General features: G+C 34.7%; 1 protein-coding gene across 2 annotated transcripts; it reads right to left on the bottom strand.

Annotated features, from left to right (window-relative positions):
• Window positions 1–7834: 7834 nt before the first annotated feature.
• On the bottom strand, window positions 7835–16208 carry LOC117316668 (neo-calmodulin-like). Of its 2 annotated transcripts, XM_033871372.1 has the most exons (6): window positions 16077–16145; window positions 13262–13360; window positions 11308–11457; window positions 10845–10988; window positions 9261–9506; window positions 7835–8253 (listed from the first exon to the last, which is right to left on the bottom strand). In XM_033871372.1, the coding sequence occupies exons 3-6, from the start codon at window positions 11363–11365 to the stop codon at window positions 8225–8227; spliced, it is 477 nt and encodes a 158-aa protein (XP_033727263.1). In that variant the 5' UTR covers window positions 11366–11457; window positions 13262–13360; window positions 16077–16145; the 3' UTR covers window positions 7835–8224. The 2 variants fall into 2 exon arrangements, with proteins under 2 accessions (XP_033727263.1, XP_033727262.1); XM_033871371.1 differs by lacking the exon at window positions 13262–13360 and having other exon boundaries at window positions 16077–16208.
• Between the last annotated feature and the right edge of the window lie 779 nt (window positions 16209–16987).

Here is a 16987-nt window from a genome sequence, read left to right as displayed (position 1 = left end):
CTACAATTTCAAATTTGCTCATGTAAGTCCACAATCATTTTCTGAAATCAGGGATTAGAAATGATACTACGGGATGCAATTGTTAAGCATATCGATACAAATAATATGTTTACTTATATAGGCAATTTGGGTTTATGTCAAAACGGTCAACGGCGCTACAACTTTTAATGGTTCTGGAGGATTGGACTAAAATTTTAGATCAAGATGGAGATATTGAGGTGATCTACATGTACTTCGTGAAGGCCTTTGACAAGGTCCCACATGGACAACTAATAGGAAAAGCTAGAAGCTACGTTATATAAGCGAACGGGTCATATCATGGATAGAATGCTTTTTAAGTAATAGAAAACAACGGGTAGTGGTTAATGGAACAGGATCAGAAGAACACCAAGTAACCAGCGGAATACCACAAGGAAGTGTTTTAGGACCAATATTGTTTATTATTTGTATTAATGATTTACCAGAACACGCAACATCTACAACATTCTTTTTTGCGGACGATACTAAGATATACAGGAATTACTTCAAAAAGATCTAATTATACTAAAATCTTGGTCTGATATTTGGCTGTTAAAGTTCCATCCACAAAAATGCACTTTCAATCAATGTCAAAAACACGAGGAGTTTCTTCATGGAACGGTCTGGTGGGGAGACGATCGACCTAGGAAATATAACACAGGAAACAGACATCGGTGTGCTGGTAGACGGATAGCTTATTTTCACATTCAACAAGCAGTAAATAAGGCGAATAGTATACTTGGGCTTATTTGCAGATCATCGTTCGTGTACTTCGATCATACAAGATTCAAGCAATTATTTCAGGCTCTGGTTGAACCACATATCGAATACGGTGCTATTGTATGGTGCCCCTATAAAATAAAAGATATCGAAACGTTGGAAAATGTGCAAAGAAGAGCAACGAAGTTAATTTCAGGATTAAAGGAGTTACCATACAGCGAGAGACTAAACTTTTTTGAAATTGAAAAATCAAACCAACCTACATTGAAGATTTAGAAGAAATACTGTAAGCACCATTCAGTTTTAGAATCGTCGACATCTGGAACAGTTTTCCCGAACGTGTTGTTGTTTCTCCAACGATAAAAAGACTTTGAAATCAACCTTGATATCCACTTGAAGGACCTTGAACTAAAATACAACAATTTGGCGGGTTATAACACAATATCCGGAAGAGACACTAACATTTTAATCCAACAATTGAGGTATGGATATAGAGGCATATATATTGCCTGCATCCATTGATTATCATATCGTATCATATCATGAGAAGAAGAAGAAAATACATCTTCATTTCATTATGGAAAAGCACATAGTTTTCAATTCTTAACTTGTATCCGTGAACATTTTGATTCCCCTTGCATTCCTTCTGTAGTACTACATTTAACCTTTAACATCAATGGCGAGTCGTAGAAGGACGCAACAGCTGTATGATGTCCCTAACATCACTGAAGAGTCCTAGAAGGACGCAAGAGCTGTATGATGTCCCTAACATCACTGAAGAGTCCTAAAAGGACGCAACAGCTGTATGATGTTCCTAGCATCACTGACGAGTCCTAGAAGGACGCAACAGCTGTATGCTGTCCCTAACATCACTGACGAGTCCTAGAAGGAAGCAACAGCTGTATGGTGTCCCTAACATCACTGAGGAGTCATAGAAGGAAGCAACAGCTGTATGATTTCCCTAACATCACTGACGGGTCACCTATGCGATATATTAAGCATCACTGAAGAGTCCTATAAGATAAACAGCAGCACGATGTCCCCAGCATCACTGAAGAGTCATAGAAGGACGAAACAGCTATATACGATATACTTAGCATCATTGGCGGGTCCTTGAAGGACGCAACAGCTGGATGATATCCCTAGCATCACTGACGAGTCCTAAAAGGACGAAACATGTGTATCTGCCCCTGCCCGCATATTTTTTTTTTCATTTTTGAAGATTTTTTAACAGTACATACATTTACAATTCAATTTTTCCATACATACACACAATTTAAATTCAACACTATATCAAATATAATATTGATCACATTCAACACTATATCAAAGGCAATAATATATTAATGATCTATAGTGTAACTGCTAAATAACTGTGATATGTACTGTTTAAGAAAAAATAAGGGAGATTAGTAATTAAAAGAACAGTAGAATATAATCAGCACAGATAATGAGTAGTGAACTCAGAGGGAGAAGGGTACATGAGAATACGACGATGGACTATGATCAGTTATTTCTTTATTAATCTAGGAGTACCATTCCATCTACCTGTTTCAATGGCAAGATGATGATTACCACTTCTGAAACGCGCCATTACAGTACGCATATACATGTTCATGTTTTGAAAAAGATCATCTTCTTGACAAAACATACATGTACTTTTAAACTGCTTATACGTACATAACTTGTCATTGTCATTCAATATGCCATACTATGATTGCAAAAGTTATCTTCCAACCTGGTTTTAACATTTTGGAGAAAAACACAAATATCACCAACACCATGATTTAACCAAGCTTCATTAAAGTCAAGATTGCCAAGTATTTGTCTCATTTGTCTCACATAAGTGGCCCAAATTATTCTACCTGCAAGATCCAGTCTATACAACATTTCATAGCTTTTGGATACCTTACAGCTGGCATAGACATTACTTTTGGATACCTTACAGCTGGCATAGACATTACTTTTGGATACCTTACAGCTGGCATAGACATTACTTTTGGATACCTTACAGCTGGCATAGACATCGCTTTTGGATACCTTACAGCTGGCATAGACATTACTTTTGGATACCTTACAGCTGGCATAGACATTACTTTTGGATACCTTACAGCTGGCATAGACATTACTTTTGGATACCTTACAGCTGGCATAGACATTACTTTTGGACACCTTACAGCTGGCATAGACATTACTTTTGGATACCTTACAGCTGGCATAGACATCGCTTTTGGATACCTTACAGCTGGCATAGACATTACTTTTGGATACCTTACAGCTGGCATAGACATTACTTTTGGATACCTTACAGCTGGCATAGACATCACTTTTGGATACCTTATAGCTGGCATAGACATTACTTTTGGATACCTTACAGCTGGCATAGACATTACTTTTGGATACCTTACAGCTGGCATAGACATCACTTTTGGATACCTTATAGCTGGCATAGACATTACTTTTGGATACCTTACAGCTGGCATAGACATTACTTTTGGATACCTTACAGCTGGCATAGACATTACTTTTGGATACCTTACAGCTGGCATAGACATCGCTTTTGGATACCTTACAGCTGGCATAGACATCGCTTTTGGATACCTTACAGCTGGCATAGACATTACTTTTGGATACCTTACAGCTGGCATAGACATTACTTTTGGATACCTTACAGCTGGCATAGACATCACTTTTGGATACCTTATAGCTGGCATAGACATTACTTTTGGATACCTTACAGCTGGCATAGACATTACTTTTGGATACCTTACAGCTGGCATAGACATTACTTTTGGATACCTTACAGCTGGCATAGACATTACTTTTGGATACCTTACAGCTGGCATAGACATTACTTTTGGATACCTTACAGCTGGCATAGACATCACTTTTGGATACCTTACAGCTGGCATAGACATCACTTTTGGATACCTTATAGATGGCATAGACATTACTTTTGGATACCTTATAGATGGCATAGACATTACTTTTGGATACCTTACAGCTGGCATAGACATTACTTTTGGATACCTTACAGCTGGCATAGACATCACTTTTGGATACCTTATAGCTGGCATAGACATTACTTTTGGATACCTTACAGCTGGCATAGACATTACTTTTGGATACCTTACAGCTGGCATAGACATTACTTTTGGATACCTTACAGCTGGCATAGACATCGCTTTTGGATACCTTACAGCTGGCATAGACATCGCTTTTGGATACCTTACAGCTGGCATAGACATCGCTTTTGGATACCTTACAGCTGGCATAGACATTACTTTTGGATACCTTACAGCTGGCATAGACATCGCTTTTGGATACCTTACAGCTGGCATAGACATTACTTTTGGATACCTTACAGCTGGCATAGACATTACTTTTGGATACCTTACAGCTGGCATAGACATTACTTTTGGATACCTTATAGCTGGTATAGACATCACTTTCAACCAGTATTTTACTAGTCTCAATGTATATATAACATGTAGGGGGTATCTCCCAAGTTCACCGTACAAAGCATTTCTTCTGATGCACGCAATGATGGTTTAAGTGAAAACAGTTAGCTCCAAAAATGTGAAATTTGAGCCTTGCAGAAAATGCAAGAAACAACCATTTTCAAAATGACCACCAAATGGACCTTTTGTTTTGAAATTCTTTTAAAAACAAATCTAATTAATAAGTCTGAAAATTTGACATTTATTTAAATACAATCTTGCTATAAAATTGTCATTTTCTTGTGATACATTACAAAAACTCTTTGCAAGATCGAAACGAGACTTCAACGTGGGCTGTAACCTCAGAAGAGCAAATCTTTAAGTAGAAAGATGGGTCTCCAGTTTCTTAAAAATTAACGGGGGTTATCTCCCTTTTGTATGCATGTAGCAATTCCTTGTCTTTGAGTAACTGATAATTCCCTCTTCATAAATCCAAAATCAATTAATCATTCAATTAAATAACCTAACATCTACCAAAAGCATTAAAAACATTCTGCAGTAGAACCGTATGACCCCGGACTTTTTCATTTTTCCTATTTTTTAAGGTCTTTGAGGCTTCAGCCATAGAAACCCTCCAGAGAACAGGATTCTGACTGTGTTAATTTAGGAACATCATTAGCAACACTATTCAAAAAAACCTCCTCAATTCAACTTTTTCTTAAGAATAAATTTTCATAAAATAGCTTTATTTTATTTAAAATATCTGCTAGATCTCTTATAATTTCTCCATTATCTTTTTCCATCTTAGGAATTATTTTGTGAAGTGACATTTCTGTTTTCTATTCTGTATTTGAAAAATTTTTTGTAGGTTTACGCCTTTATAAACCCACTTAACCTTTGATCGAATAAAGCTTCCCTTTACTCTGTCTTTTCTTATACAAGTACTTTCTAAATTCCCCCATTTTTACCCCCTACTTGCTCAAAGTCAATATTGTCTTGGGCTTCTAGCAATTAAATAAACTCTATAAGCTGATTTTCTTGTATAAGCAACTGTTTTTTTCTTGTAAGAAGGGTAAGAGATAGTTTTGCGTCGACTTTAAAACAAAAGTGTTCACAGGAAAAGTTGGTCATTTATTTAAAATTCAACCTCACTGTCAGAAATAATATTCAAATATTCAATGTTATACACAGTTACAACATACTGGGATTTCACTTCAAAAATGACGTTATTAATTAATTCAATAAATTATGTCATGTAGCAGTGAAATGTTAGCTTTCCACAGTTCTTTTTCCTTTCTAAAATTCATCAAAATTGAAGGAGATAGTATTCGAACCAGTATCTATGCTTACTTTCTGTACATAATTTGGCATATTATCAGATATTTAGACATTCAAGACGAGCTTGTTTTAGAGTTTGATTTTCTCCAAGTGTATCTTCTTATATCAGGGTGTTTGTTAACTGTAAATATCAACCATATCTAAGTCACCTATTAGTTATAATACCTTATTTATAGTTCTGATCATAATATTTGGTTTGGTTTGTTTCTGTTTAACGTCCTATTAACAGCCAGGGTCATTTAAGGATGTGCCAGGTTTTGGAGATGGGGGAAAGCCGGAGTACCCGGAGAAAAACCACCGGCCTACGGTCAGTACCTGGCAACTGCCCCACGTAGGTTTCGAACTCGCAACCAAGAGGTGGAGGGCTAGTGATAAAGTGTCGGTACACCTTAACCACTCGGCCACCGCGGCGCCTCTGATCATAATATATGCTGATCATAATATATGCTGATCATAATATATGCTTGGCTTCAACACCAAGTTGAAATCTCCACACACTATATAATATTCAAAGTTAAACTCCATAACTACTTCCAATGTTTTCCTATAGAAATCAGGTTTATCTAGATTTGATCATATACTGTTATTAAGGTTACTTGTTTTAGCTCCTATCAATAATTCTAAGGTCAAACAATTCCCTTCTCTATCCTTTAACTCTCTCAAAACCTTTACCTCAAAATTATCATTTATTAAAACTGCTAAATCCCTGGTATTAGATCTAATAGAACTGAACTAACATGTATATTCCCATTCAGACTTTATGATGTTTTCCATTTCAACATGAATACAGTACATATTGTAATTCTTGTTTCATAAGTATGAGAAAATATTTTGACCTTTACTTTTATCGCAGACTTTGGCAATTTTCTGATGTTATAATAATTTACCTTCATCTTGTCTTAGGATTTTAAAGCAATACATATCAAAAATAAATCAGAGTGTATGTAGCATATGGACAAAGTTGTGGCGTTGTCATCCCGAATACCATTTTAATATTGTATTTAGAAACAAAATCAATTCCTAAGAGACCGACCGTGATACACTTTCTTGAAGTGCGTTATTCGAAGCAGTTTGCTCTACTCGTGAATCACCAATGTACCGTTAATGACACTGGCATCGAACGTTCAATCCGCATTGACCACCACGTGATAATATTTTTGCATGATGTCCCCTTCCCAGTCACCGTACCATTTCCCTTTGTTTCAAGTCCATTTCAAATCAGTGATATTTCATTCGAACGCAAAAATATTTCGTTCCCACGCAATGATGTTTCGTTTGAACGCTATAATTAACATTCCGTTCCCACGCAATCATATTTTTTTTTTATATGTGTCCGTTCCCAGTCACCACTTTCCTGTTACAGTACTACTCCAAGATGCTGAGAGCTAAGAGCAGAGACTCTACTATGTTTTAGAGACAGAATTCAAGGCCAACGATTGACTAAAGGCTAAATGTGAGGCAGTGTCAGAGGAAACGTTAGAAAGAACAAAGTTGTTTAGAAAGAAAGAGCAGAGATTAGATCTTCAATTAAGTCGTCTCGTATGAACCATGAAATGGGAGTAGCTGGTACAATGGCTTCCAGGACGTGGTTAGACGTAAAGGGAACATGATGTGTTGTGGACGCCTTAACAACTAAGATTTAATTCTTAGGTTCGATAATGCTTTATAACCGAATAATGCTTTGTAGCAGTCAAAACATTTTATAAGGATATCTTATACATTGACACAGTCGTAACAGGCGACTAATTTTGTGCCCCCCTCCTCCAGTAGAATCGGTCATGGATTTTGCGATGTCTGTGTCTGTTAATATCTAGTATAATGCTGTGATCCAATGCATGTGACCGTAAGAGGCTGAATAAACCACTGGATCTGTTGTCCTTTTGGTAGCACTTTGAATCTTGAAACAACAACAACAACAACAACAACAACAGCAGCAACAACAACAACAAGAACAGCAACCTTGTCTTTTCTTAATGAGGTTGGGGTAAGAATGGTCGTTCTTGTTCACTGCTACCCCTCCTGAATACCTGGTTAATTCCCAGTAGGACTTATGTGAAATTCAATATGGCCACAATGGTCATTGTCTTTGAAATATAGTTATCACCACCACCCCCCACCATTTTCATCAGATGTTGATTTTGTCTTTACGAATCTATTTTCATTCATGAACCTGTAGCTTGTTTTTATATTTTTCCAAGTTTTGTTTTTCTATGATATATACCAATATCTCACAGAGTGCATTGCAGTTCCCTCGATATAAAACAGCAATGTATTCTGGGATAGATTAACAAAATATTTGCATAAATAAACAAGAAGAACAGCATTAAAATATACTTTAATGAAACGACAATGTTGATATTATGTGCAGAAATGAAATCGGGGAATAAGTATATACATAGATAGACTATTTCACGACCGGTCTCTCTTTGAAGCTGTTGTAAAAACACCTCTACAGTCCTTTTTGCATTCTTGCATGCTCGCCGTAAAAGTTTTCCCGACAAACACAAGAGATCAGTATCATGCATGACGTTACTTTCCACGAAAGTTCTTATTCCAAAGCTGTGATATGTTAACCATACCACGTGGTCAAATGCTAAACAGGACTACTTGTAGTAGTTTTCTACACTCCTCTAGGCTTCGCTATTAAGCTTAATACTTAAGCTGTAAACAATCAAACGCACGTCGTCCAAATGAAGGTAACTCTCTTGTCATGATGCTTTGAAAGCAGCCAGAAATTCTGTAAATGTAAATAATGAAATGCAATACACCAGCATAGTAAATAATAAAATGTTTAATCATTTTCATTGTCACCGCTCACACGTGTAATATAAAATAATAAAATGTTCAACCATTTTCATTGTCACCGCTCACACGTCTAATGTAAAATAATAAAATGTTCAACCATTTTCATTGTAACCGCTAACAAGTCTAATGTAAGATAATGAAATGTTCAAAACTGTTCCCTTGTCACCGCTCACACGTCTAATGTAAAATAATAAAATGTCCAAGACATTTCATTGTTACTGCTCATACGTAAAAGAAAACCTGTCCAAATAATTTTCAATGTCACCGCTCTCACTCATGACGCATAAGAATAAAATGTCACCGCTTTCATGTCTGATGTAAAATGATGAATAGAGGATATGTAATAGTGTCTTCAGTAATGCCAAACATATTTCACTCGTGTGGCTAATATTTTGTTATTTTTCACGAGTGCAACGCACGTGCGAAAAATATCAAAATATTAGCCACACTCAGGAAATATATTTAGTATTACTGAAGATACCGTTAGGTAGTCTGTTTATTACATGTTATAGCAAAATATACACAGGCAGCTCAATCTCTCCCAGATTTCATTGCGGTTCCCTGTAAACGACTCACAAAAAGTACGCCAAATCGTGACGCTTTGTATTCTTGCCTGCATTGTGACCTCATATAACATGACGGAGAGCTACATGTATATGCAAATCTTAATTTTCCCCATTGTCTTTTGTAAGCAGTGTTCTGATTGGTTAAATATGGTTAAATATGGTGAAATATATCAGGAAAAGTGATATTTTTCAGAATGAATATTTTTCGATATTTCACCGGGGAAAATGTTATAGAATGCTATAAAATGTCCAAAACATTTTTATCGTCACAGGACGCACGTCTAACGTAAAAAAAAAAAAAAAAAATGTCAATTTTCATTGTCATCGCTCACATGCCCTTATAGCCTTGACCCTTTTTTTTAACTACACTCACCATCCAGATCAACTTTCCCGTTATTATCTGCATCCACCAATGCGAACATTTCCTCTGCCTCTTCGTCCGTGAGAGATTCTCCGATACTGCAGAGAACTTTGCGAAGCTCTTCACGGTCCAAAGAACCGTCCCCATTTTTATCGAAACGCCTGAAAGCATCTCTGAGAATGTCGTTCTGGTATTCAAGTGCCAAGATATGGATTTTCATGATGTTTTCAAATTCCTGGTATTCCACACTACCACTGCCTGTATTTAAAACATAAAACGTCACTGTTTTTAACGTTTAACATTTTCACGGTATATGATCGTGTATTGCTATATTCTAAATCCACTCCGCTATTTATAAGAATAAATCGGCGTTTAAAGATCTACAATAGTCGCTATAAGAAACTTATCAGTAAAGATCAACTTTCATTTTCCACATAAATTATACACATTCAATTATATACATTCCATTATATACATTATATTATATACATTCCATTGTATACATTATATTATATACATTATATTATATACATTACATTATACACGTTACGTGTCAGTATTCATTACATTATACACATAACTATGATGTCAGTATTCATTACATTATACACATAACCATGATGTCAGTATTGATTACATTATGCACATAACTATGATGTCAGTATTTATTACATTATGCACATAACTATGATGTCAGTATTCATTAAATACACATAACTATGATGTCAGAATTCATTACATTATACACATAACCACGATGTCAGTATTCATAACATTATACACATAACTATGATGTCAGTATTTATTACATTATGCACATAACTATGATGTCAGTATTCATTAAATACACATAACTATGATGTCAGAATTCATTACATTATACACATAACCACGATGTCAGTATTCATTACATTATACACATAACTATGATGTCAGTATTCATTACATTATACACATAACCACGACGTCAGTATTCATAACATTATACACATGACTATAATGTCAGTATTCATTACATTATACACATAACCACGACGTCAGTATTCATTAAATACACATCACTATAATGTCAGTATTCATTACATCATACACATGACCATGATGTCAGTATTCATTACATTATACACATAACCACGATGTCAGTATTCATTACATTATACACATAACTATAATGTCAGTATTCATTACATTATACACATAACCACGACGTCAGTATTCATTAAATACACATCACTATAATGTCAGTATTCATTACATCATACACATGACCATGATGTCAGTATTCATTACATTATACACATAACTATGATGTCAGTATTCATTACATTATACACATAACTATGATGTCAGTATTCATTACATTATACACATAACTATGATGTCAGTATTTATTACATTATACACATAACCACGATGTCAGTATTTATTACATTATACACATAACTATGATGTCAGTATTTATTACATTATACATATAACTATATATATGATACATAACCACTAGAGTATATGGGATGTGTTTTGGACATAAACTTGACATTAGATCAATGGAACCTTTGAAGTTTTTGTGTACTTAGATAGACTATATATATTTACCGTCCATATCGCTCTCCTCGATCATCCTTTGGGCCTCTTCCTTGGTAGGGTTGCCCCCGCTAAGCTGCATAGATCGCATCAGGTCGTTCACTCCTATCTTACCGTTCCCTGTGGTGTCGATCAGGCGGAAAATCCGCTTTATTTCTGGAACAGATTGCATAAAACAAATACATCCATAATTTACACTGTGTGGTAATTGTATAGAAAAACTTACCTGATCGAGGTACTGCGTACAAAAACAACTTTATCTTTTCAAACAAGATGGTATGCAAATGTTTGCACTATCAAAACATATCTAACTCTAACCACGTTAAAAGCACGTTATCAATTTAAGTATTCAAACACGGAATATAATATATCATAACATCTAAGTCTGAATTACAATTCTTAAATACAAAGGTAAAAATAATCAAGCAAAGGTGACGTGTATACTGTATAGGAAGTGACGTCCTACATGACACACCTGTTCTGGCTGCATTTGTGAGTTCCCCCTCCTTGTCGGTGATACTGGATTGGGCCATACCCAGATCGCCTCGTCTTGTCAACCAGTGACCGCTCTGATAAGTGACCGCCTTCACAGGTAATCTCGCCGAGGACAAATAGATGAAAACCTCTAGAAATATATAAAACTAGAAATATAAAAATACTGACAGGGTAGTCGGACATAGGACCTTGATTGTTTTATACAAAACGTGACAGCATAGGCGAGAAACATTAGAATTAATTAATATACCATATATATAGTCATTAGACGAAATCCAACATTAGGGTGCACGTACCATTGCTGGTGGAAAAACAGGGAACAAATCATGATATAATATATAGATATGTCACATAGTCCCGCTTAGAGAAAGAGGACACTACATCAAAACATTTTTTTTTTTAATTTTTTTTTTATAATAAGAATTGCCCTTCTCATATCCATGTCTTATTACAGCCTTATATCGATATCAGAGAAAATTACAACTTTTGACATATTATATTATTTTATGTTCCTGTATCTAGAACTCCGTTATATAATGGCAGTTTTTTCCAGTCTCTTTTGACAGAATCGAATGACCCCTGCCTGTTTCCTACTATGTTATCTATCTGAGGAATAAAAAAAGGAATGTTAACATATAGGTATCATCGATATAATTTGTCAATGTACTGATGTCTTTAAACACCACGCCGATCGAAGAATGTCAGCTAAGGAATTTTGCTAGTCATTCGAACTCGGATATCTTTAGCTCGCATCAAAGTTACCGTCCAAGTAAAAGTCCTGCCTGTTTGTGTGGTTTCCCGGTTGACGACAGATACCACATTTTTCGCCATTGTCCTCACTGTATTAACCAAAGACTCCTCTGTAACTCTGTTTCAGTACTATATAATATCCCACTGGCTACACAAACATTTTTGCATACACAGAATGTAAATATATGAATATACTAAGTAATGATATTAGAGAAACATTTTAACTGAATTAAGGGGGAAATAAAAGCTATCTCAAAGCTATTTTGTAATAATATCAATTTAGAGACCTAAGTATGAGCTAATTGTTATCATGTATCTATTATGATAATATCTATATCGTATATATTCATTATGAGATGGATTTTTATTGACATATTGATGTATTTATACTGTTAAGGGAGAGTGCTGGTATAAGTTACGCTTGTTACCAATTCCTTTTGTGCTTAATCTGCACAATGAAATATTCTGAAATGTGAACAAAATACGACACATTTAAAGCATTAACATTATTTACTAATGATTAACAGATGAATTGTATACTTCACTGAAAAAGTTTATATTTCATATACAAAATACCATATTATCGATATGTAGTTACTATAGACAATATCAGGTTACTTTTCACATATATTATAATTAACGAACTACATTATCACGTAAGCTTGTATCTGATATGAATATCTAATGGAGGATGTCACGTGATATTGTCTGATAAAGGTATTTATTGCAATATGTCACGTCATGTGTCGGATATAGATATTAAATGGATTATGTCACGTGACATTGTAACTAATATAAATATTATTTTTTTGTTCAATTCGTGAATTTTAGAATAATTTAACAATTAACAATACTGTTGTTAATTACAGTAACTAGTTTGTGCCTTTTCGTACCCTTTGACCCTTTGCCTAATAAAAGTACCAGATTAAATGCCAGTTATTCTAGTCAGTGTATTACTCTATGGATAAAGTTGATTTAATAAGTTAATTCTCCCTAGAGTGACTAAAGCGGACAGATTGGCAAAGCATTAAAAGTCGTTAAGTAGAGTAAGCCGATAGAAAATGAGTTATGTAGAACACAGGGAAAACATTGTCAGGTGGGAAGGGTTAAATATGAAAGTGGTTCGTCTATAAGGTACAGACCTCATGCAGAAGTAACAGACTTATCATAAACTATGTACCTACCTAGTAACCCAGTGATGTTACTGGTATTTGTAGAGACAGATTCTGGTGAAATAATGGTTCTGGTTTAGCATCACTAGAGACTATCTCTATGGCCAGGCACTGGTTTGAGCAAATAAATCCGTAAATATTACACAAGGATTCGAAACTAGTTACCGCTAAGTACATACATAAGAAATACATTGACCAATGAATAAGCAGTATATAATGTTTATTTTAAAAGAAGAATGTGAAAGTATGAAGAGGAAAGAAATAAGTATGTGTACTGGTTAATAGTCATGTAATAACTAGGCCTACAACTGTTCAAATCTATAAATGTTTCATTTGATTTTATATTTTAAGGTATTAGCACCATATACACGGCTTTCGTATGTAAATGTAGCGTAACTGATTAACAGCCTTAACACCCTATTTACTTGTATATTATACATTCAACAATAGGAAAATATGTTTTGAATTCTCTATGTTTTGTCCAGGGACATTCTTTGCCGACCTTTGTCAGTTAATTATGTTGATATATGTTTTGATATTTGTTCGTCATGTCGTTTATTGTCTGCCGACTTTGGGGTTTAAACCCCTCTCAGTCAATGTTTCTGTCTCTCGTATTCAAATTGATCTTAATCAAAAATAGCTGAATACTTTCTGAAATGTATACATCATTGTAGAATAGCTGCGCATGAAACATTCACCCACTACCACAAATAGTTTTGGCACCGATATTTAATACATTTTTCACTCAAATACGGCTGGTTTAAACTCCATGAGTGCCGCAGTGTGATCTGTGAAGACCCAGTATATCAGCAATGTTAAGATGAAACTGGTAGCAAATGCAAACAAATCAGGAAAGTTTACAATTTTATTCATTTTTCCTTCACATAGCGTATGTTAATTGTACAGCGACCAGTGCGGGCCGTCATTTCAAGCCTTAACCTTCATATCACATAACCAGCAGAATTAGAATCGCACAACAGAGATGTTAAATATATCCCCATTCATTTATGAAATATCTCTATTAACTCAGGGAAACTCTTGAAAACAAGAGACATCTCATGCGAGATATCTCTATTTCTTTCAGAAAAATTGTTTTCCTCTAGAAATGTCACCATGCAATTTGTAATAACGACACAATTTGTAATAAAAAAACAAAGTATTTTCTGTTTCCGGATAAATCGTCACCTTGTACTTGTTTCCATCCATATCAAAAAACTTATTTATGACATTTGAAAAGTTATTAAAAATTGCTTTGATGTGACCATGCAACTCGACGCAATCTGGGATAACTTTCAAATATCATTTCAGGAAATAAATAAGTATTTGGATATGATAATTAAGTATAAATATTTATTGCATTTTTGCCAGTGAAATAAAGACATTTATCAAACTAATAAAATTGATATTTTCACTGCAGCTATGAGCAGTGAAAATATAAGATTTTGCAGTGAAAATGTAAGTTTTGCGGTGAAAATATACGTTTTCCGTGTTTGACCAATCAGAGCTAGACTTTGTATTCACCTGATTGAAATTTGATTTTTCCAGTCGTAAACGGCGATAGATAAATTGGTTATTTTGCTGTATTTCTGTAATATTCTGACAAGTTTTTGACAAAATACTAACTTGACCTAGCTATTCATGCACATATTCTCCGATAACAGCAGAAAACGTTTAAATTGCGCAAATCAGTCCTTTCAAAATGGCACCGTAAAGTTGACGTGGAGTAAGTTCACAAAGAGATGACGTCAATACTGATTCCTGCACTTTTTGACTCTATTAATTTTTCGATGTTTTCAATTTTGTTTTCAAGTATATGCAATGCAATAAAAAGAAAATTGAATGGTTTCCCCGTTATATATAACATATTTCACTCGTATGACAGAATATTTCGATATTTTTCATTCGTGCTTCGCACTCGTGAAAATATCGATATTCTGTTATACTCGTGAAATATATGTTATATTAAACGGGAAACCATTCAATATCCTCTATGTACAAAGGAAAGATTATCTGTCAATCTAGTGACGATTTATCCAGAACAAAGACAGAATTCTTTACTACAAATTGCGTGGCGTTATATTTAAATGAAGGTTTAGTTAAAACGTTATAGGTGTCTCTAAAACGAAATTGTGATAAATAAATCATGTCTTTAAACAAATATCTCACAAAACAGAAATAAAGGCATATTACTAAGCACCATTTTAAAGAATGTATCTCAATATATATAGCCGTATTGATATTTTATGTTTGTTGTCCATAATTGCATCAGTAATAATATTTTGTTACCTTTTTGAGAAACGTTTTTTAAAGACTTGATATCTTGTTTTAAAAATCCCTAAATTATTGAAGAAATTGCGAATAATTCATAAACATGTATATCTGCTTTTTTCGATATGTCTATCTTTTATGAATAAAGACTAATCAAAACTTAGTTTAACGTCAGTATTTCTCAGTAAATCAGATCGGATGCAGAACGTTTGGAATAGTCAAATTATAAAATGAAATAAAACAAACTGAATAAAATAAAAATTAAGAGAATCATGTGTATTTAACCTTTTCCAGTAGGTAACCAAAAAAGGGACACTTCGAATTCTTTAGGTTGATATTTATTTGTGAGCCTGATTATGAGGTCACTGTAAGATGGATATGTACGTAAACTCTGGTAGTATGTAGTTCGAGCGAATCAAGGTGTCATACCATGTAAAGAAAAGTTAAATATGCTGACAAAGAAACAAAGATATAAACATCAACATAAGGGGATACAGTTTCTCTATTGTTTCTGTAATAGACACCTGTCAATTATATATAGGACAAATAAGGAACATACCTTTACTTGTCTCCCATCAGTGAGCCAATGATTGTAGTGCGTCCCTCTGACACTCTACAGTAGTACACTGTGCCCAAACGACATAAATCACAACGGCCAAGTCGACTAATAATGCTATACCCCACTCATTCTACACTGAATGGTCAAAACTTATTATTGTATGCTGTTGATCTGGTTTACCTGAACCTCGGTCTCTGTTAGCGTTTTTGCTTCTTGACCTCCTTAATTTAAACTTCTGTGTATGCATTATGATCATAGTGACAGACCATCTAATAGACGATTTGTTACTATGATCATGTCAGGGTATCGGGCCGACTATCACTCCGCTATTTAAATGTTCTTTTTTAAGAGCTGTTGGTATTTATGGTCAGTCGATTAGGTGTTGTAGATCGTGAGTTGAAAGCCCGGTTAGGACACAAGTCATTGAATTGTCTTCTTTAGTCATTCTCAAAGGAATTAACGTATTTATATATGTTTAACGTGTTATTGGGGGGAAACTAGTGACTCACACTATCCTCACATTGTCTTTCCAAGCATTATCTAGTCCTGATTTGAATTCACATTTTTCTCTGGAAGATCATTCCATAAGTTCATTACCAGGATAACGAAGGGATTTTGAGCGACTTCTTTGTTGTGTCCCCTTGTCCTGTTATGCTTGAAGAGTGGTAGCAGGTCTTTTGCAGCACCTGTTTTATCTGTGTTACGAACAATTCGATACACTTAGATCGTACCGTACCCAATGTACAGGATAAGATTTCTGAACAGGGTAAAATGAACTTTTGCAGTTGCAAATGTATGTAAGATTTTTTTAAATATAGAAACACAGCTACATGTATATACACGAAAACGTGCTGACTATTTTACCCGCTATGCACAAGCAATTCCAACCAGGAACCAGTTAGCGAGTACCA

Source organism: Pecten maximus, chromosome 18 (genome assembly GCF_902652985.1).
Source record: "Pecten maximus chromosome 18, xPecMax1.1, whole genome shotgun sequence".
NCBI lineage: Eukaryota > Metazoa > Mollusca > Bivalvia > Pectinida > Pectinidae > Pecten > Pecten maximus.
Note: the sequence above shows the minus strand (reverse complement) of the source record. Positions and strands in the feature narration are given on the sequence as shown.